This window comes from Hemibagrus wyckioides, linkage group LG04 (genome assembly GCF_019097595.1).
Source record: "Hemibagrus wyckioides isolate EC202008001 linkage group LG04, SWU_Hwy_1.0, whole genome shotgun sequence".
NCBI classification, from domain to species: domain Eukaryota; kingdom Metazoa; phylum Chordata; class Actinopteri; order Siluriformes; family Bagridae; genus Hemibagrus; species Hemibagrus wyckioides.
Genome location: NC_080713.1, coordinates 14,112,375 through 14,133,373, shown reverse-complemented (window position 1 = coordinate 14,133,373; position 20,999 = coordinate 14,112,375). Strand labels below are relative to the sequence as shown.

The 20,999-nt window shown below is 38.3% G+C and overlaps 1 protein-coding gene across 1 annotated transcript in view; it reads right to left on the bottom strand.

The window, feature by feature from the left end:
- idh2 (isocitrate dehydrogenase (NADP(+)) 2) overlaps positions 1-10,962 on the bottom strand; it is a 31,842-nt gene extending 20,880 nt beyond the window's left edge. The window contains exons 1-6 of the mRNA XM_058387952.1: positions 10,754-10,962; positions 4,375-4,466; positions 3,990-4,155; positions 3,749-3,909; positions 3,509-3,652; positions 2,581-2,717 (exon numbers count right to left, since the gene is read on the bottom strand). Of these exons, the coding sequence (XP_058243935.1) occupies positions 2,581-2,717; positions 3,509-3,652; positions 3,749-3,909; positions 3,990-4,155; positions 4,375-4,466; positions 10,754-10,865 (812 nt within the window). The 5' untranslated portion in view covers positions 10,866-10,962. The remainder of the gene's footprint in view (positions 1-2,580; positions 2,718-3,508; positions 3,653-3,748; positions 3,910-3,989; positions 4,156-4,374; positions 4,467-10,753) is intronic.
- Between the last annotated feature and the right edge of the window lie 10,037 nt (positions 10,963-20,999).

The window sequence follows — 20,999 nt, the reverse complement described above, 5'->3', positions numbered from 1 at the left end:
GCAAGAGATAGAGCCCTCAGTAAATCTAGGTGTGAGATATCTACATCCACAAACTTTGACATTAGCAGAACTCACCCTGAACATATTTTAGTCAATGTCATCAAGTACATCCTTAAGTGCATCTGTTGATAGGGTGGACCAATGCTTCACCACCCTCCTCTACAGAGCTTCCTGTATGAGGCTTTGTACTCAAATTTAAACTAAGTGTAGCAGTAGTCTAGTGTATTTGACCCTCTAGTTGGACAGGAGGCATGTTGATCGAAGTTCAACATGACATACCTGATGTTGGCTTTATTAAAGTCCCACCTGTCACAATGAAGGGGAGGTTTGTTTAAATGATACTGAGCACCTCATGGAGCTTAGACAGAGCCATGTCTGCCTGAATAGGGACATGCACAACAGTGGCAATAATTGATGTAAACTCACAGGGCAGCTAAAATGCCCAACACATAATAGTCAGATGCTCCAAGTGAGAAGAGCAGAAGTGAAATGTGGCCGCACCATTTATTGATGACCATAAAAGAGAGACACTACCACATTTGGATTTGTCGGCCTCTGCTGTGCTACATTTGCTCTCCGCTCCATTCATCTGTGGATTGTTATTGGACGCCATTACATTTGGGTCTGCTACTGAAGAGTTCAGCCATGTTTCAAACACGCAGAGTATGTAACAATCTCTGATGTCCCATTGGAAACACACTGAATCAGATCATCAATTCCTTCAAGAGACTGGACATTAGCAAGCAGAATACTGAGCAGAGGAGAACTGTGTGCACTTTTCCTTTGTTCCTGTCTGTTCCAAACCCCAGCAGCCTTGGGGGAGCTCTTGTGTGGTAAACGTTTCAATCTATGCCATGGAGTGGTCACACTGAAATTTTGCTTTGGCACATATCCAAGTAAACAGCACTTTTTCAGACAATTTATCGTCTTATGCAACAGCTGACAAATCAAACTTGTATCAAAAGTCTACTCCTATTAAAATTTCAGGTTCTTTTATTGATTAGTTAATTCTGAGCATTGTCATATGCCCCACTATAAAAGGTGTACACACTTATTTCTTAAAACATTTATATATCTGTTTTTCATTTGAATTTTGTTGATTGCAATAGCACATTAAAAGACCTGATATGATTTACCCTAGCTTCCTCCTCCATCACAAAATCCTGTTAACATTCATGGGTAAACTTTTTATATCCATTTCATGTTAAATTTTGTAACCACTGTACAACAGCTGGTTGGCAAATACATTTCATTTAATGTGTACACATACCAGTCCTCAAAGACTGGCCCTTCTGTGCACTTTCAACAGGTTCTATAAAAGTAAGAATTGACCCTCCCAGTGTGTGAGGGTTGTCAATAAACACCTTTTCAATCAGTCATAAGATGGGTCAGTACCTTATGACATTCTGGCATATTACCCAGGTTATAGTCACCACCCTTGGCAGTCAGGAGGGGTAAAATATAGCATGTGTGCTAGACATGCAAATTATGTTGCAAAAGGATCATGAACACTTCATACCCTTCCACAAACTACTGCCAAAGCTGGACACACAAATATTAAGATCAAGACATGGTTTGCCAAGGTTGATGTGGAAGTACTAGAGTAGCCTGAAGATCATTTACTTCAACACCAATGAACACATCAGGGGTGAATGACAATTGTGCAACAGGTTTCCTGGCACAAGTGCCTGACCTCCCTAATCCTCTTATGGCTGAATAGGCAAATCTCCACACCTATGTTCTATGAAAATCTAGTGGAAGCCTTCCCAGAAGAGGGACAGTAAATCTGAAATGGGTGTCATGATCATGAGACCACAAGCTTTTGGCCACATAGTGTAACCGTGGTCTGAGGAACACTGGATAAGTGCCAGGACTACCTCTCTTTTAGAACCCTTACAGATCTGGCAAAAAATCTTGGCAAGAAGCTTCCAGGGACAAATGATAAACTTCATTCAAATTATATACAATGTTACAGTTTCTTGAACATGTCGATGGTCAGAAATTGTGCAAAGGAAGGAATTTCAGATGATATCTACCTCCCCTGGCATGTTAAAAAAATCTGTTATAACAATTATGTGTAACACACCTGAACATTTTAATAGAGATTCCAAAATTAAATTCACAAACTATATGGCCAAAAGACTGCGGACACCTGACCATCACACTCATATTTGGGCCTTCTCCAACGTGTTGCCACAAAGTTCGAAGCACACCAACTGTCCAGAATCACTTTGTATTCTAAAATATTAAGACTTCCATTCACTGGTATTACTAGGCCTATCCCTAACCAAGTCCAGATTGAACATGTACACAAAGTTACATCTATGAAGACAAGGCTGGCACTAGTGCCCAATGCTCTTTTAGCTGGATAAACAAATTCCCACACCCATTCTTCAAAGCGCAGTGAAAAGCCACAAGGCAGCAAAGACAAAGAATGAAATTCTATATTAATGCTCATGGTTTGAAATGGGATGTTCAAGAAGTACATACAAGTGTGATGGGTATCCACATTATTTTGCCCATATAGTGTAGTTCTTGGACTTTCAAAACTGTACATTTATGTTCACCAAAATAGCTCACTTCTCAAAGATGTCCTGGAAGATGTCCTTGAAGCGCCCATCATACGCTTTCAAGATGGTATTCTTGGTGCTCATGTAGAGAGGCCATTTTTTCTGGATAGCATACTGGAAGCAGCTGTGAGCAAAGCCAGTGATGGACTTGTGGAAAGAGGACAAACATTTGAGCAAGTGAGAAACTGCAAACAAAATGGGAAGGTTATTAACTTTTCAACTTGGACACGTGTCTTCATTTAAAATATTGCCATTGTTGACAAAAAATTCTGGGTTGATGCAAATGGTGATTTAGATTTGTGATCCGACTTCCTATTTTACACCACATTCAGTCTTCGGAGAGGCCTTCACTGTGTTCAGATTAGTGCCTCTACTTCTCATGCGTTGAGAAGCAGAGTGATGACTGTATTTGACTTTTTGTATGAACTATACAGAAACCATTTTTTAAAACCAGACACACGCTTCATTTGGGGTTTAGAGAGATAGCAAACATTCATGTTTGCTAAAGATGTTAGCCAAAGATGGCTGTTAGCATTCATGGCCAACAGCCATCTTTGTTTCTTTTTTTTTTTTGTCATTATGACCTTCAATTTCATGTAGGCCTGTAGATTTTATTCAGTGTGTAATCATTTGTGGCAGTAGTGTCCTGCGGTCTATAAAATACATCACAGCCTTCATTATTAATGTTAATTATACATTTATGCTGTGCTTTTGAAATAAACAAAGAGTCAAAGATTGAGAACTAAAGAATCGGATTTCTTCACAGAGAACACTCAACATATTAATAAGGGTTGTGCTTAAATATAAGGAAGGGCCTGGGCAATATCAATTGAGAAATTCATGGAAACATAAAAATTGAAAACATTAAACTATGTATTCCTATTTCTCCTTTTAAAACCAAAGGCCTAGCAGAAAAATAAATATAATATTTCCCTGACCTCATCAGTATTGTACATGCCCATTCCACAGCCACCCCCAGGGAAATTGAATACTTCCCACTCCTGGCTTTTGCTTCCATCAGCTGGAGTAAAGCTGATCTTAAATTTGCCTGGTACATTCACAACAAAGTCTGTGGCTCTGTACTGTGAAAAGAACATATAATTACATAATTACATACAAAGTTAACAAATGACATCTGTTGTAATTTACTGCTAAAAATAGGCATGTCAAAAATAGACCTGGTCACCAAAGGCATGTCTGCCAATTGTGATAGGCTGTGTCCAACCAGGAACAAGTCTGGGAATGTTCTTGCAGATAATGGGTTCACGAAAAACTGTGCCACCCAAGATGTTTCTGATGGTTCCGTTAGGACTTTTCCACATTTTCTTTAACTTGAATTCTGGGTAAGAGAATGTATCTTCAGTCAGGTTACTTGATTAATCATGGTAATCAAAGCTATAACTGGAAAGCTAACTTTACCTTCAACCCTGGCCTCGTCAGGAGTGATAGTCGCACACTTGACAGCAACATTGTACTTCTTGGTTGCTAAGGCTGAGTCAATGGTAACCTGGTCATCAGTCTGGTCACGGTAGGGGAGACCGAGGTCAAAGTACTTCAGCTCCACATCAACATTGGGTAGGATGAGCTGAGGAGATCAGATGCATGTGTACATGACACACAAAAACAGCACACACACAAATGCTGTGGCCTGTCAACATTACAAATATTTGAATTATTTACATCAAGTATCATCAGTATGCATAATCAGTGTTAATAAAATTGTTCTCTGATCATCACAAAATTTTAGCTTAATAGCACATTTCTTCAGTGTCAGTATCACATTCTTTGAACAGACATTTCTCACCTTTTCTTTGATAAATTCCCAGATTATTCTAGTCATCTCATCTCCATCCATCTCCACAACTGGCTGGGCCACTTTAATGCGCCTGTCCGCATCTGTTAGAAAATAAATGAACTTCTGTACTTAAAGACACAAAGCTATTACATTCACAATGTTTGGTCCATCTAGACATCAAGCCAATAAGGGAATTATGAATATGGTGGCTCATTCATCATAAATGAAGGTAGATTTGATAAGACTTGGTATGCTTTTTGTCAAATGTTTGAGATAGTTGTTTATTAATAACTACCATCCTGTTAGTCTTGCAGAAATGTTACTTAAAATACATGGCCAAAAGTATGCAGGCAGCAAACCATCATATCCACATTGCTTGATGAAACATCCCATTTCAAACCATATGCATGAATATTGATTCAGCCTACACTTTGCAACAGTGTCTATGACTCTCGGAAGGTTTCCAACCATGACTCATGTGGAAAGTTTTTTCTACTTCTGGAGTAAGTGATTATTTAACTGAAAATCATGACCTCCCAAAATACAACTGCTATGTTTGATTTTGCATACCATCTTACTCATTTTTCAATTACTTATTTGGCCCTCTTTCAGATACAGCCAAGACACATTTCAGTTTGAACCTTCGGCAGTAGGGGTGGAACAGTTCACGAAAAAAATCTGAACTGTTCAATTCACTTTCATGGTTTGAGATGTGTGTATCGTTCGGGTCCGATCACGCACAGCATAATGTATTTTTTTATTATTTGGCACAGAGGCGAACGTTAGGAGTGTCGAGTGCTGAGTGCTAAAGACTGACACCAGTGGCTGAAATCTTTAGCCTCCTTGTTAGTGCGCCCGCCTACGAGTAGGACCTGGGGACGTTACAGATGCACGATTTAAGAACATGATCAGAGTACTCAAGTCAAGATATAATATTCCCTCCCACAAACATTTGTGTATACATTAGGGTACATTGTCACTGCAAGTAGGTCTTGTCTCTCAGTAGAAAATGGACAGACTAATCTTCTTGCAAAAGAACATAAAAGTAGAATGAACAGAGCAATGTTTTGAAACAGGGTAGTGTGTGTTAGTTTTATTTATGAAGTATTTTATATTTACGGGCAGCCAATTTGTTATTCAATTTATTCACATTACATAACAGCGGCACATTGACGTGATACAAAATCCAGCAATAAGTTTGGTTTTCTTTCAAATACTCCACATTTAAGGTGGTTTATTTTAAAGAAAGTAAATTATGCTAGTTTATCTTATGTTTCTTTTTATGTTGGTGGCCTTTGCCTAAATGTCACCATAAAAATTTACAGCTTTAAGGTTTTTTTTTTCCCATTCCAAGATTAATTTTTTGTAAGAGCAACCACAAAGTTAACACTGTAATAAATGTAGGCACTGGCAGTGACAAGAAAGCCTGTTCTTTAAATTTGACAATAAGTGTTTTTGTTCTCAGCTACAATTTGTTTAAGACCAACAGCTGTAAACTTTTTTTTTTAACAAATAAATGAAAAGCCTGTTGAAATTAACACCTCCCCTCTTGCTTTTTTGCTTTCAGAATCTCACAGATTTAATCTATGATTGTCAGTGTCACAATAATGTGTCTATTCCTAAGATAAAGATGCCTCATTCTTTCAGTTTTTTGATTACATGACCTTGAGAATAACTTGTTTTTTCAATACTGTAAATGGTAGATTATAAAGCTATATATTTTTTATTCTGATTAGGCAGAGTCATATTCTGAAGTAACAAACACTATTACTGTACATCTGTGTTGTATTAGCACAGAACTAGACAGCAGGATATTTGGCTGCAATTTGTCAAAGGTAAGTGTCAGTGCTCAGCCACTATTACACTACATCATCCCTGGGTGTGAATGAATGCCTGCATGTGTGTATGGTAACAATTCAACTGTGTTGCATAATTCTAATTTAGGATTATCTGCAATATGTCATTATGTACTCTACCTGACATCCCTGCTTGTGGGACACAGAAGTCCATTAACATATGCTACAAATATACCATTTGGTTTTAGCATAGCAAATTCCCAGCTTTATGGTAAATATGAAGAGCATGACCAAAATATAAAAATCTGATGAAATATTAGATGACTATCGTTGACCAATTCAACCTGCAAATAATCTAAAAAATGTAAAAATGTACTGAACAATCAATGTATTGATTATTCAACAGATGCAGAAAATGGCACTATACCCAGTAATAATGATGGCAGTATACCCTACATTGCATGGTACCTTACACTCATAGTACATCCACAGTTTTCACCAGATAATCTCTGGAACAACTACAGCCCTGACATGGAAAGAGTACTTGCTGAATAATCAGTAAATCAACAATTTGAAATGTTTCCTAATAACAAGCTACATTTTGGGACATGTAAAACATTTGCTTTTACAAAGCACACTACAAGCAGAACTTCAGGAATAAAATCCAAGAGCAAATTTGAAGAGCTCAGTGGTTAAGGCATTGGCCTATTGCTCAAAGGGTTGTGAGTTCGAAGCCCAGAACAACCAAGCTACAACTGCTGAGCCTTTAAGCAAGGTACTTAACCCTCAGCTGTATAAATGAGATAAATGTAAGTTACTCTGGATAAGGGCATCTGCCAAATGCAGTAAATGTAAATTTAAGCAGTAGCGCTCCTCCTTTTCCACCCCTGAACATTCATTCACAACAGACGTGTGAATCGTTTAACAGAATTAATGACTCAAGTCTCATCACTTCATTAAAAAAATAAATAAATAAAAATCCATGATCAAGCAAAAAATGTGTTTCCATGATCAAGCAGTGGCAGTCTGATGAATATACTTGGTTTTGGCACAGGCCAAAAGAACACCTTGCACCCCTGATAAGGATTTTTTTTTTCCGTTAAAACACAATGGGCAGCCCAAATCACTAGAGAAATGAAAGTCCATCAGTAGACTGTACTCCCTCTCACTACCCAGGCAAGCAAGATGGGCTGGATTAGCCAAAAGGTTGTGCAATAAATATGTTTTGGCCATATTACAACCAAAATTTTTATTTATTTATTTTTTTAATCAATTGCTTGACTTAATTCAAATTCCGCTAAGCCATACCCTCTAATTTACATCAAGATGGAATTTTTGTTAATTTGTATAATAGATAAGGGCTGCAACTATCGGTTATTTTAGTAATCGAGTATTCTACCAGTTATGCTATCGATTATACAAGTAATCAGATAAGTACTTTATTAAAGAGGAATACTAAATATACAAGAGGAAATAAGACTAAGTTCTATTTATAAAAACATTTTTAATTGATTAAATTGCATACATTAATAACCATGAAAACTAAACCCATTTAGTGCATGTGATTGCCATATTACATTCAAAATGCAAATACAAATATATAAGTAAAAATTTCACATTACTTTAAAACAGGCAAACATAGCACAACCTAAAACTAAGACATAAATCAAAAATAATAGTAACAATAATAATACCTAAACAGTACATTTATATTGTGCAAATTAACACAAGTTTAAGTTTTACAACTAACTACAACTCAAGCATGACATAAGCCTTTCTTGGAAGGCTTTGTGGCTTTTGTAAGAGGCAAAAATTAATGGACAAGAAAGTAACTTGGAACAAAAACAAAAGTCCACAAATCCATACACAATTTAACACATTTTTCTGTAACATCAAATTAGAGTATTTGGAGAATAAACCCTCTTAAATGTCTCTCTACATACTGGTCTATGTGTTTGTGTGTGCATGTGTGTGACAGAGTGTGAGACTATCAACAGAAATGATGCTTAGGCTTTCACAAAGCTTAGCTAACTTAGGGGCATCATAACTAGCCACCATCATATGGGCATCACACCTCATTTAATTCTAAGGGGATAGAGCTGGATTACAGCTAATTGAGCAAACCATCAGGGGTTATATGGATTTGAATCAATCTTGACGGACACGTTCAGGTTAAGGTTCTGAGGGTGTTTGCAAAGTTTGGGGCATGGACATTGGCAAGGTTCAGTTCCATTTTACTGTTTCTCAGGAACCAAAAGTTGTTCTGAGTGTAAATTAATTATTTAAAAGTTATTAGAGCCAAAACTATTTCATACATATGCATTGTTATAAAGCGTTCATTTTCAGGTTGGCATCAGTTTATACAGGACGGTTGACATTACATTTCGGTACCTGGAAAAATTGTTTAACTGACCTGTTCTAGAACATGCGAATTTCAGTCTCCTCTGTATTAGGAACTGAAAACACAATCTAAAATGTTAGAGAAATAGGCAGTTTTTCAACCAAAATTGTATTTACACTCATGAATGAAGGACTGTCAGGTAAGTCATGACCCAGTTCCAACCAAGAAATAAGTTTAACATCTGAGAGGAGAATGAAATGCGCTTGCTCTAGAACAGGTCAGTTAAACAGTCAGGCTAGTGGAAAAGCATACAGGGGTCTCTTAACCTTAATGGCAACAAAAAAAAGTTACTACCCTTTTCACATTCAACTATTGTGCCAACTGTCTGTTGTTAATTAGTGGTTAGTGGTTAATTGCCAACTTGGACACATCAAGCTCTCAATAAATACTAGCAAGAGAAAACAGTCAGCAACTAACTTAACATTTCGGTAGATTAGTCCATATTACTTTTTCATAAACAACATTACTGTAGCAGACTGTTCTCTTTGTCAGTGATCACTGATCAAGGGCATATTCAACATTATCTTGATTCAAAATAGGGTATTTTTTGGTTGTACATTGTCACTGACCCTACCCACTCCCCCTTATCTCCATTCATGTTTAATTCTCAACATCTACTAAAATAGTTAAAATCTGATTTTTGTTATACATCTATTTAGAACTCATCTATAAATAACACCTATTTGGTGGAAACACAATTGACCTTGATAAGTTCAAGATTCAAGAAGCTTTATTGTCATTTCAACCACATATAGATGACGCAGTACATAGTGAAATGAAACAACGTTTCTCCAGTAACACCAGGCATTAAATATCAACCTGACATCTCAGTTGAACTGCCTAATGTTCATTGCTGAGTGTGTGCCAACCACCCTTCATGTGCCCTAGTCAGCCATATACAGCTTCAATGTCAAAGAGGGCCGTGGACGGGAAATGGTTTCTCACAACTACACTTCCTACAACTGCTCAATAACTCACCACACACTAATCTCAACAGCTTGACCTTAACTCATTCTGACAACACAAAACAGTCAATATTATGAAATTTCTTACCATTACCAGTTTGTGTGTAAAAATCTAATGACTAGCTAGCAGCTCTAATCAATTCAATCCCTATACTCTATTTGCCTATTGAGCATGACAGCCAGCTTCCACCAGCTGCCAGTTTCAATCTAGTAGGGTCAAGCCAGTGAGATTTCAGCCAGAGCGCTATGTGACAAAAGGTTTTCATCAATATATTTCCTACAACTGTTCATTAACTCTCACGGCACAAAAACAGAACTACACCAAGTTTTATCACAAACTTTAACAAAATAACACAATCAACTTCAAAACAAAAAGGTAATATAACAGTAGCAATAAGGCAAATCTAAATCACCTACAAGAGCTAAAATGTGGGGAGATTTGAATTAAGAAAATAAAGCAGTGTCTTTAAACCGGCGGTGTCATGCGGCCATAAACCACCCGTTCGTCTCCACCGACTGACCTTGACATTGGATTATTTCAATAGCGCAGAACTGAACGGTAATAATCTTTTCAATCGTTATTACAACACACTTCATTCAAATTCATTATTATAAAATTGCTGCTTAATAAGGATAAGATTGCTTTGCATGATCAATTTATGGGCGAAACCCTAGCGATTAGCTAGCAGTTGTGGTCAGTTTAAGACCTATAATCCATTTGTTCAAATCCGGACAATGAAAAAATGACTCGCCCGACAGTTTAAGATATTTAAGGTTTAAATATACACATTTCTTTATAAGGGCATCCGTGACTCGAGGTCTCCAACAGTTTGTCCTATTTTTGTTACAGTCGACGAAAACAGGGTCTGAAGCACACAAAGGCAGGCTAGCAAGTTAGCCGGCCTCCATCGGTTGCCGGTTTCAATATATTATGGTCGAGCCAGCTCAGTAGAACTGTTTTGAAAGTGTGAACCCACCAGAATATAGAACGGAAACTATAAGGTATTTACATGAAACATAAGATAAGGAACTACTTTGAATGTCCATGATAATGCGGAACCAGAAAAAAACACTTATGTGAGCTCTTCATACAACAGAGACATAGCGCCGCATTTATCGAGGCTTAAAGTGGTAAAAGAAGTCCAAATTAATTTGCCACGTCAAAAGAAAACCATGTGTTACTGAATACTTTTAACAAGTTTAAATACAATTGCTTTAAAACTTACAGTTTCTCTGCTGTAAAGTATGGCAAGCTTGAGCAGCAAGGACCGCGGGGCTTTTGGATACAGAAGTAGCAGACCTGCTGAGAGAACTGAGGACCTTTAGATAACCTGCCATGTTTAGCTGATGAACTAGTTCAAATCGTCCACTCCGAACCTATTCAAAAGCAAAATGAATTACCGTGCACGGCAATGTGCACCTCCTGCGTCACGGGTAAAGGGAAGAGGAGGGGCTACGAACTAGCGCCCTCTGTGCCAAACGTCATCGTTCATGCAGCAAGGCAGGTTTTCAGCTTTCCGGGTGATTTTCTAAGGTAGATTCTTATAAAATCTTAAACTGACGTTCTATACGATGGGGCTGTCATCTCTTCTTGTCGAAAAAACTATATTATTAAATGTGTTTTTAATAAACATGTTAAATGTTCTCGGATTTTATTATTTATCAACTGTTCTATCTGAGATATATACCCAGAATACAATTTGTGCAATATACCAAAAAAAATACAATACTGCAACTATTGTGTTTTCTAGACTAATCATACTGACTCTAAAACAATCTACCATTATAAATCAATATAATTAATTGCTAAGCAATAAATATTTATTTGAATAAAACTTTTCATATTCACAAATGTCATTCCAAACCATATGTTTGTATGTGTATGGTGCCCTGTGATAGACTAGAGTAATCCTGGCCTGGGATAGGCTCCAGATCAGGGGCTAACTGAAGTGATAGCCAGTGAAGCACTTATGGTGTACTGCAGCAGAAGTAAAAGACCATTTCCTAATTGTATGTTGTTATTGATGTGATTGATATGGTAAGAATACATGGAAAATGATAATCATCTGTTCTACTGCTGTCTCTCCTCATTTTGAAACACACCAGAAGAAACGCATCACACTTCTCAATATATATATATATATATATATATATATATATATATATATATATATATATATATATATATATATATATATATATATGTATATATATATATATATATGTATATATACACTATATTGCCAAAAGTATTCGCTCACCCATCCAAATAATCAGAATCAGGTGTTCCAATCACTTCCATGGCCACAGGTGTATAAAATCAAGCACCTAGGCATGCAGAGTGTTTTTACAAACATTTGTGAAAGAATGGGTCGCTCTCAGGAGCTCAGTGAATTCCAGCGTGGAACTGTGATAGGATGTGCAACAAATCCAGTCGTGAAATTTCCTCGCTCCTAAATATTCCACAGTCAACTGTCAGCTGTATTATAAGAACGTGGAAGTGTTTGGGAACGACAGCAACTCAGCCACGAAGTGGTAGGCCACGTAAACTGACGGAGTGGGGTCAGCGGATGCTGAGGCGCATAGTGCGAAGAGGTTCTCTCTGGAGTGACGAATCGCGCTTCTCCATCTGGCAATCTGATGGACGAGTCTGGGTTTGGCGGTTGCTAGGAGAACGGTACTTGTCTGATTGCATTGTGCCAAGTGTAAAGTTTGGTGGAGGGGGGATTATGGTGTGGGGTTGTTTTTCAGGATCTGGGCTTGGCCCCTTAGTTCCAGTGAAAGGAACTCTGAATGCTTCAGCATACCAAGACATTTTGGACAATTCCATGCTCCCAATTTTGTGGGAACAGTTTGGAGCTGGCCCCTTCCTCTTCCAACATGACTGTGCACCAGTGCACAAAGCAAGGTTCATAAAGACATGGATGACAGAGTCTGGTGTGGATGAACTTGACTGGCCTGCACAGAGTCCTGACCTCAACCCGATAGAACACCTTTGGGATGAATTAGAGCGGAGACTGAGAGCCAGGCCTTCTCGTCCAACATCAGTGTGTGACCTCACAAATGCGCTTCTGGAAGAATGGTCAAAAATTCCCATAAACACACTCCTAAACCTTGTGGACAGCCTTCCCAGAAGAGTTGAAGCTGTTATAGCTGCAAAGGGTGGACTGACGTCATATTGAACCCTATGGATTAGGAATGGGATGTCACTTAAGTTCATATGCGAGTCAAGGCAGGTGAGCGAATACTTTTGGCAATATAGTGTATATATATATATATATATATATATATATATATATATATATATATATATATATATATATATATACATATATATATATATATATATATATATATATATATATATGTATATGTAATATATGTACTACCGAAATTAATGACATGTCAGAGTTAGTAATAATGATTTTGATGGAAATGAATGTTTTCTTCAAACTTTGCCTTCATCAAAAAAACACCTTTTGCAGCAATTACAGTCTGGGCATTCTAGCTGTAAATTTTTCAAGATAATCTGGTGAGATTTCACCCCATCCTTTCTGGAGCATCTCCCACAAGATGGATTGGCTGATGGAGTCTTCCTCCGTAGCTGTAACCAAGCTGAAATATGCAAGTGATCCCAAACTTTTGAGTGGTAGTATATATATAATGATTTGATAATCCACATTAGAATGTGCAATGTGGCAAAGGTTATGATGTACAATGGAAAGGAATAAACCCACATTCCTTCCTTGGGCTGCTAAGGACTATGCTAAATTTAGCTGTGGCTGAGTTACCATACTGGGAGAAGGAATGGGCAGGGTGCAATCATATGACAACAGAACTACAGTCAGCCTTGTTTAGTGCAGGGACTGCAAAATTTCCCCCAAAATGATTCTTCCTTCATGGACTTATTGTCCTTAAAATATAGATTTTCAGATTGTTTTGACCCAGTCTAAGGTTGGGCCAAACAGTGTGAGTAAAGACAGAGGGTTAGGTATAAGATGAAGATTATTAAATATGTTAGTACAGCACAATGAAACTGAGGAAAACTTCAGAGGGAGCAAAGCCAAAGTGACAAACAGAAAATAACTGTTTTTAGGAACTAACCTATAAAAAAAAAAAAATAAAACTGAACAGAAGGCAATTCTCTTCCCTAAACTCCAAAAGGAAAGACAAAACCCAACCCAACAAATCAAGGTAGCCATACAAAAACCTCGGGATGGATCGAACTTATAGTGAGGATAGTGCCATGTCTACAGTGACGCTGGGTGTATGGTCACTTCTTCCAATCTACTCAAAAGAAACGCAAAAATAGCATTCAAACTATCAGCTCATCTAGATGTCCCTGAATGATCCCTTCTCACTCTGAAATTCCCCTGAATTTATGCAGTGCCTCTGGTGCTCATTCCCAGTCTTTTCCTGTCTATATTATTTCCCATTATGTTCTGTCTTTGTGTTTTCTAAATCCACTTATATTAAACATTGTCAATTTCCATTATTTTCCATTTACCAGCGTAAATGGTAAATAACAATTCAATTCAATTCAATTTTATTCGTATAGCGCCTTTTACAATGGAGGGGAATAAATAAATAAATAAATAAATAAATCAAAATGAATCGAAATAAATTGAAATAAAAATTAATTATTAAATTCAATTATTAAACTATTTTATCCTTATTTTATTTTATTTTATTTTATCCATAATGAGCAAGCCTGTGGCAATGGTGGCAAGAAAAAACTCCCTGAGATGATATGAGGAAGAAACCTTGAGAGGAACCAGGCTCAGAAGGGAGCCCATCCTCATTTGGGTGACACTAAACAGTTAAATAATGTAACTGTAACTGATTAATGTCCTTTCTATAACAGCAATCAATGGCCCATGAGGAAATATACATTGTGTGTATATATAACATTGTGTCTTCATGCAATACGCGTGCATCCTTTTGTTTTGTCTGCTCTCAGCATCCGTCAGCAGATTCTCCTCCTCTCAAGGGCACAACCATCCCGATTGGGGTCAAAATCTTTGTCACTGTCTTTGGCTCACTTGGCCGTTGACTTAATGGTCCTGTTGATCACTGTTGCTTTCACACTGCACGAAAACTTCAGTTGCTGTTGTGTTCACACTGCACGATGGATTGGCGACAGGAACTTTCACACTGCATGACTTAACAATAGGAAGAATTGCCGACATCTCTGTCTGGTACACAAACTGTATTTCACAACCAAACATACATGAGAAATAATAAGCTTTGCCTTAATTTTGCTAAACTAGTTGGTAACTTTGCAAAACTAGTCGGCGACTGAGAAGTCGTGCAGTGTGAACTTGGCATTGGGATAATATTAGCCTATTTACCTACTGTAAAAATTGTAGTTTTTATAGTTTATATTTCCCTTTTCTTTTTTCTGTCCTTATTCCTTTTTCCTTTTCAAGGGTCAAAACAGTCGTGTAAGCATGTCACTGCATATCATACTGTGTACGTTTATGTATGTGACAAATAAAATTTGAAATTTGAATTTAAATGTTTTGTGAAATAAATAAGGCTTTTCTATATCAAATATTCCGAATATGCACTTTTAAATTATTTAAAATAAATTTAATTCGCATTTTAATAGAGTTTGAATGAATGCGTGCGTGCACGCTGGAGGCTTGAACTTTTGAGAGACTGTTGTAAATTAACCGAAGACCAGTAGAAGAGCGATCACGGAGACTTGGAAGTATGTTGCAGGAATCTTTTACTGAAGATTAGAACACACTCAGAAGTGCTGTGGTCATCAAGATCTCCACAGACAGACAAGAAACCTCTGGTATTTATACAGACTTTGGTGGCTGTCCTTCAGGTTGTGTTAAAGCAGACCCCTCATTTCCCACACCACCTATTAGAGACTATGTTTACCTACTAAGATTTGCGACCCATTTGGTTGCGAGAAAGAATGTTTATGACCTTTCCCGAACAGGTTAGTGATCCTTCCTCTGCAAGAACACTAGAAAATTTGTTTCCCACAATTCCCCCTTTGAGAGTTCCCTTATAAACTCTCATAACTGTAATAAATTTTCAGGGGTAGTATGCTTTAACCTTAACAGTTGACGCATTTCTATAATGTGGTTTAGCTGTCAGTCGTATGCAACATATGAATACTTGACAGCATACATAGCCTAAAAGTAAAATTAATAGAAGCTAACTGACAAAAACAGCGGTTTCTTTAATCCATGACCATGATTGACCAAAAAGAACCCTCCAAACCATGAGGAATTTTCCATTATCATATTATGAGTTTTATAGATATGATGTAGTCCAAGCACACTTTAAACTCTATGTGGCAGATTTTTCAACTTTCGGTGTGCTAAAGTGTCAGATGTCTTCGGTGGCTGCAGATTCCCTCTGATAAGGTTCTCTTCCTCTGTTTATGGTGGCCCTTTATAGATGTATGCAGTAAACTTCGCCTGCAGGTGTAGCAGTGATGAGTTCTGGAATGACCCTCTGCAAATACAAAATGAGAAACAAAAGAAGAAGGAACACGAGAAAAGATCCAAAACACAAACAGACCAACACACAAACAGAAAAAACAATCAAATAAAAATAATTTTTTTTACATCTCAGATGTTATGCTGCCTTTGATCGTATAGCAGATTGTGTCAGAAGTTTGTGTAAGAGTAATTCCTTGCCCTAATCTCCACATATACCCTGACACCTATGGACCAGTCAAGGTGGGGAATAATCTAAAAAGGGAAAACCTATTAGGGAATCTTCGCCTTTGGGTAACCCCGAAGCCTATTGCAACTCGGTTCTTTCCTCCGGCTCCTTTCTGGTCCGTGTGTCCTAGTCTGTCCCTACAGGTGTTTGAACTACCTTATAGTAGGAAATATGAGTCCATGTTTTTTTCCCACGACACAGTACTGCTGCAGCCATTACTAATAACACCTGGTATGGTCCCTGCCATTTAGGTTCCAGTGGCTTGCTCTTAAATGATCTTATCATTACCCATTGTCCTGGAATGACAGCATGACCGCCTTCGGGAGGTGGCTCCCAACAAGCAACAAGCCTACTCTGTGTCTGGCCATCTCTACTGCCTTAGAAAGATTTTCACGGTATGTAATAAGAGCATCTGATGCAATGTGTACATTGGCAGTTCTAAGATCAATAGCTCCTGGCATAGACATAGGACGCCCTGTTATTATTTCATGAGGGCTAAGCCCAACAGACCGGTTGGGGAATGCTCTGATCATCAGTTTTTCCTCTGCATCGTGGTAATGATATGTAGTCAACCTGCAGTTGACGAAAAGGCCCTGGTGGGGCTGGAGTGTGTGCTGCTGGTGTGACTGTTGCTGGGACATCATTGTTCTGCTGACATGCAACACATCTTTTTGCTGTCTCTGTCCCTACTGCTCTGAAAGCTGGGTTCCACCACTGATTAGAAAATCGGTGAACCATTGCTGTTGGATTAATGTGTCCTAAGTTGTGTAGCTGTTGGGCCAGATAGGGTAACAAAGACTCAGGTGCAACATACAGTATCTTCCCCCTTTGACCCAACAGCCTGATGAATCAACTTTAGCCCCCTTGTCTAGCCATGTCCAAGCTTCATAAAGTGGAACATGTTTATACAGATTACTGAGTGAATCTGGGGGCACAACAACACTTTGAGCTGTCTTGCCAGCACACACCTGCACAGTATCACCTAAACAGGCTTGTTTGGCAGCTGTGTCTGCAAGAGCATTGCCTTTTGCTTCTTCAGAGTTAATTGTAGCATGTGCTTTCACTTTTATTACAGCTAGATGTTTAGGAAGTGTCATAGCAAATAGTAGGTCTTTGACTAAGTCAGCATGCTTTATAGGTGTCCCAGAAGATGTGAGGAACTGACGACTTAGCCATATAATTCCAAAGTCATGAACCACTCCAAAAGCAAATCTAGAGTCAGTATAAACATTTGCTGTTGAGTCTGAAGCTAATGTACATGCTCTGGTCAATGCTATCAATTCTGCAGCTTGTGCAGAAAAGTGATCTGGCAAGCGGCCTGAAGCTACTACTTCAGTCAAGGTGGCAACGGCATTTCCTGCCCGTCTGTTTCCTTTAATGACTTGTGCAGAACCATCAACAAACAATTCAAAATCTGCATTCTTTAGGGGTGTCTCTGCAATTATACTCAGAGATGAGTGTGTAAGCATAACACAATCATGAGTCACCTCATTCTTCTCTTCAGAAACATCAGTCCTTGTGAACATCATACAAGAGGATGGATTAGTGACTGGGGCACGTTGCCAAATTATATTCGGGGCTGTGACTGTGGCTACCCAATTTCCCCCAATGTGAGGAGGTGACAGATGTGATTTTAGCGTGACTCATTAAGGCAGATACTGCATGTGGGCACCTTACAGTTAAAGCCTGTCCCAACACAATAACTGAACAGGCTAGTAAGGCTAGGTGAACTGCTTGTACTGCTCTAAGATATGGACCCATACCCTGTGCAACTATATCCAGCTTTTATCATTATCATACATAAAGGTAAAACAATTGTTTTTTTTTCCTGCTCTGCCTGCCCCTGCTGTGCTTTCAGAAGCACCTGAGCAAGTTGTCCTAGACTTTCAGTGGAAAGTGTGGGGACAACACTAGGGTTATAAGCAGGCTGACTAGGCATGTGATTATGCTGCCGATTTCTCCTAATGAATTTATGCTTTTTCCCTACACATAAGACAGAAAACATTACAAAGACTTACATATACACTTGACTATTTACATGGCCCAGTATGATTGGCTTCAGATTTTTATGTTTTTTAATTGATCATTGTGGGACCATCTCTTAATAGGTTGTTGGTATTTAGTTTTGTGGCAGAGCTTGTAAACTGAATCTCTGCATGGTCGCACCCAGTTAGCAGCCCATGGGCCCTCAGGTTGGTAGTTCTTTACCATTAACTCATCTCTAGTTTCAAATTTGTGATGGTGCACTTTCTGAACAAAAGACATCTTGTTTTTCTGACTATTCCAAATTTGCTGAGTGGCTTGGCGATAAATAACAGGCAAAGAGTTACACAGATTTTTGAGCTCCTCACTCAATCTGTTTACAGTGGCCTGTAACTGATCAATTTTTGGGCCTGTTCTCTTTTCTTTCTTAAGAGAAAATTTGCAATTTCTGGAAATATGTCCTTCCTTGCCACACGAATAACACACTAGGAGGTTATCAGGGTTACAAGGGGGTGGTCTTTCCTTTTTATCTCCAGTAGCTTGGTCCTCCTTTCTACAGGAAACCTGGCAGCCTCTATTCCTATGGAGCTTTTTAACCCCTACTGCCATTGGTGCCAAGGTCAAAGATTTCCCCCTTCCTTCACCAGTGCACACAGCTGCAGTAGAGCGAATTGGTGCCATGGGTAATTCAACTGTACCGTCAGAGTACTGACCTAGGATTGGCTGAGAATCTCTTTTTGAATTTTCATTGCTTTCTTTACACAAATCTGTCATTTCTGGAACTTGGTTACACAATGTGCCATTTTTGATCAGAAATTGACAAGCAATCTTTGATTCCTCCAATTCATTGGACAGTGTTTCCACAGATGACTTTAGCATGCTGTTGTTAATTCTAAGAAATGCAATCTCATTCTTCATGTTGGCCTTTTCATCTTTCCAGATTGTTTCACTACACTGGAAATTTCTTTTACAAATTAGCCCATCATTCAGTCTAGATTGAAGTTGCTCATTTTCAGCCTTTAACACATCTAGAGTCTTCTTAGTTACTTTGTATGCGCCCAGAACTGCTTGAAGTGCATTGGCAATTTTTCCTTTTTTATTCTTAGGCATATTGGGATCATTTTCAAATTTGGCAATAGCCCACTCATAAGGCTTATCAACAATGTTTTCGATTCCATCGAACATTCCCTGAGAGCCATGCTTAGCGATGTATTTAACAATCAGCTCTTCCATTTTCAAAATCTTACTGAATTAATGAATTTAGTATGAACAGCTTTAGTGACCACACGTTATCTAGTTACTTTAAGATACCCGTTAGTCTATTTATTCACAGCTCCAGCACTTCAGACTCAAAATGAATAAACCACCACAATACGTTGGGCTTTTGAACTCGAAAGTCTCACTGTTTCAGACACAGCCACACTCCGTCGGGCCTCAAGTTCAACTACAGTAACACTCACAGCTCACAAACAACATTCACAAACAGCTTCAAATGTAACACTGTCGCAGTACATCAGACAAAACCACACTATGTCGGGTTTTTGTGTTATATTTTAAAACAGTCAACTTAGCCACAGTACTTCGGGCTTAAACTTAAGTTTAAAACACTGTCAGTTCGCCGGACAAAACCACACTACTTCGGGTTTTTGTTTTAAACTTCACAGAGCCTCGTGCGTCGGGCTCACTACAGTTTCAGTTACTTTAGAAACTATCTAGCTATATTTCTGCCGTTTTATTACTTTTCCCTAATAAAACAACAACAAGAACAAACAAAATAAAATAAAATAAACCAACTTCTTCCCTAATAAAGAGAGGCTAAACAATTTGTTAACACCCAACGGTAATTAACCTTCCCTGTAACAGAGTATGTACAGAGGCTTCCCTGATTTACAGAGGATAAACAATTTGTTAACACACAACTGTAGTTAACCTTCCCTGTAACAGAATATGTACAGAGGCTTCCCTGATTTACAGAGGATAACCAATTTGTTAACACACGACGGTAGTTAACCTTCCCTGTAACACAGTATGTACAGAGACTTCCCTGATTTACAGAGGATAAACAATTGTTAAAACACCCCACAGCTGTGTTTAACACTTCCCTGACTTTTTCAGAGGATAACTGGATTACTCAAATCCTAGTCTTTAGGTTTGTTTAATAGAGTGACACTCACCAAATCTGAGAGTTGCAGAAGTTCAGTCTGGACTTGTTTCAGGTGATCATTCTGGAACAAACAGCATCACTGGTGTAGGCTCAGCTCTGGATCAGTTAGTTCTTTCAGGTTCCTTGCACCAAATGATGTGAATTCTGGCATCTGATTCTTGTGTCAACTTCTATCTGGGTCACGGCACCAACTGTTGTAAATTAACCGAAGACCAGTAGAAGAGCGATCACAGAGACTTGGAAGTATGTTGCAGGAATCTCTTATTGAAGATTAGAACACACTCAGAAGTGCTGTGGTCATCAAGATCTGCACAGACAGACAAGAAACCTTTGGTATTTATACAGACTTTGGTGGCTGTCCTTCAGGTTGTGCTAAAGCAGACCCCTCATTTCCCACACCACCTATTAGAGACTATGTTTACCTACTAAGATTTGCGACCCATTTGGTTGTGAGAAAGAATGTTTATGACCTTTCCCGAACAGGTTAGTGATCCTTCCTCTGCGAGAACACTAGAAAATTTGTTTCCCACAAGACCAAAATTTATATTGTAAAGTTACTTTAGATGTTGAACTATTTAAATGTCTTCAAGATCTTTGTTTGATCATAGTAATTGTGATATAGTGCACAATCTGTC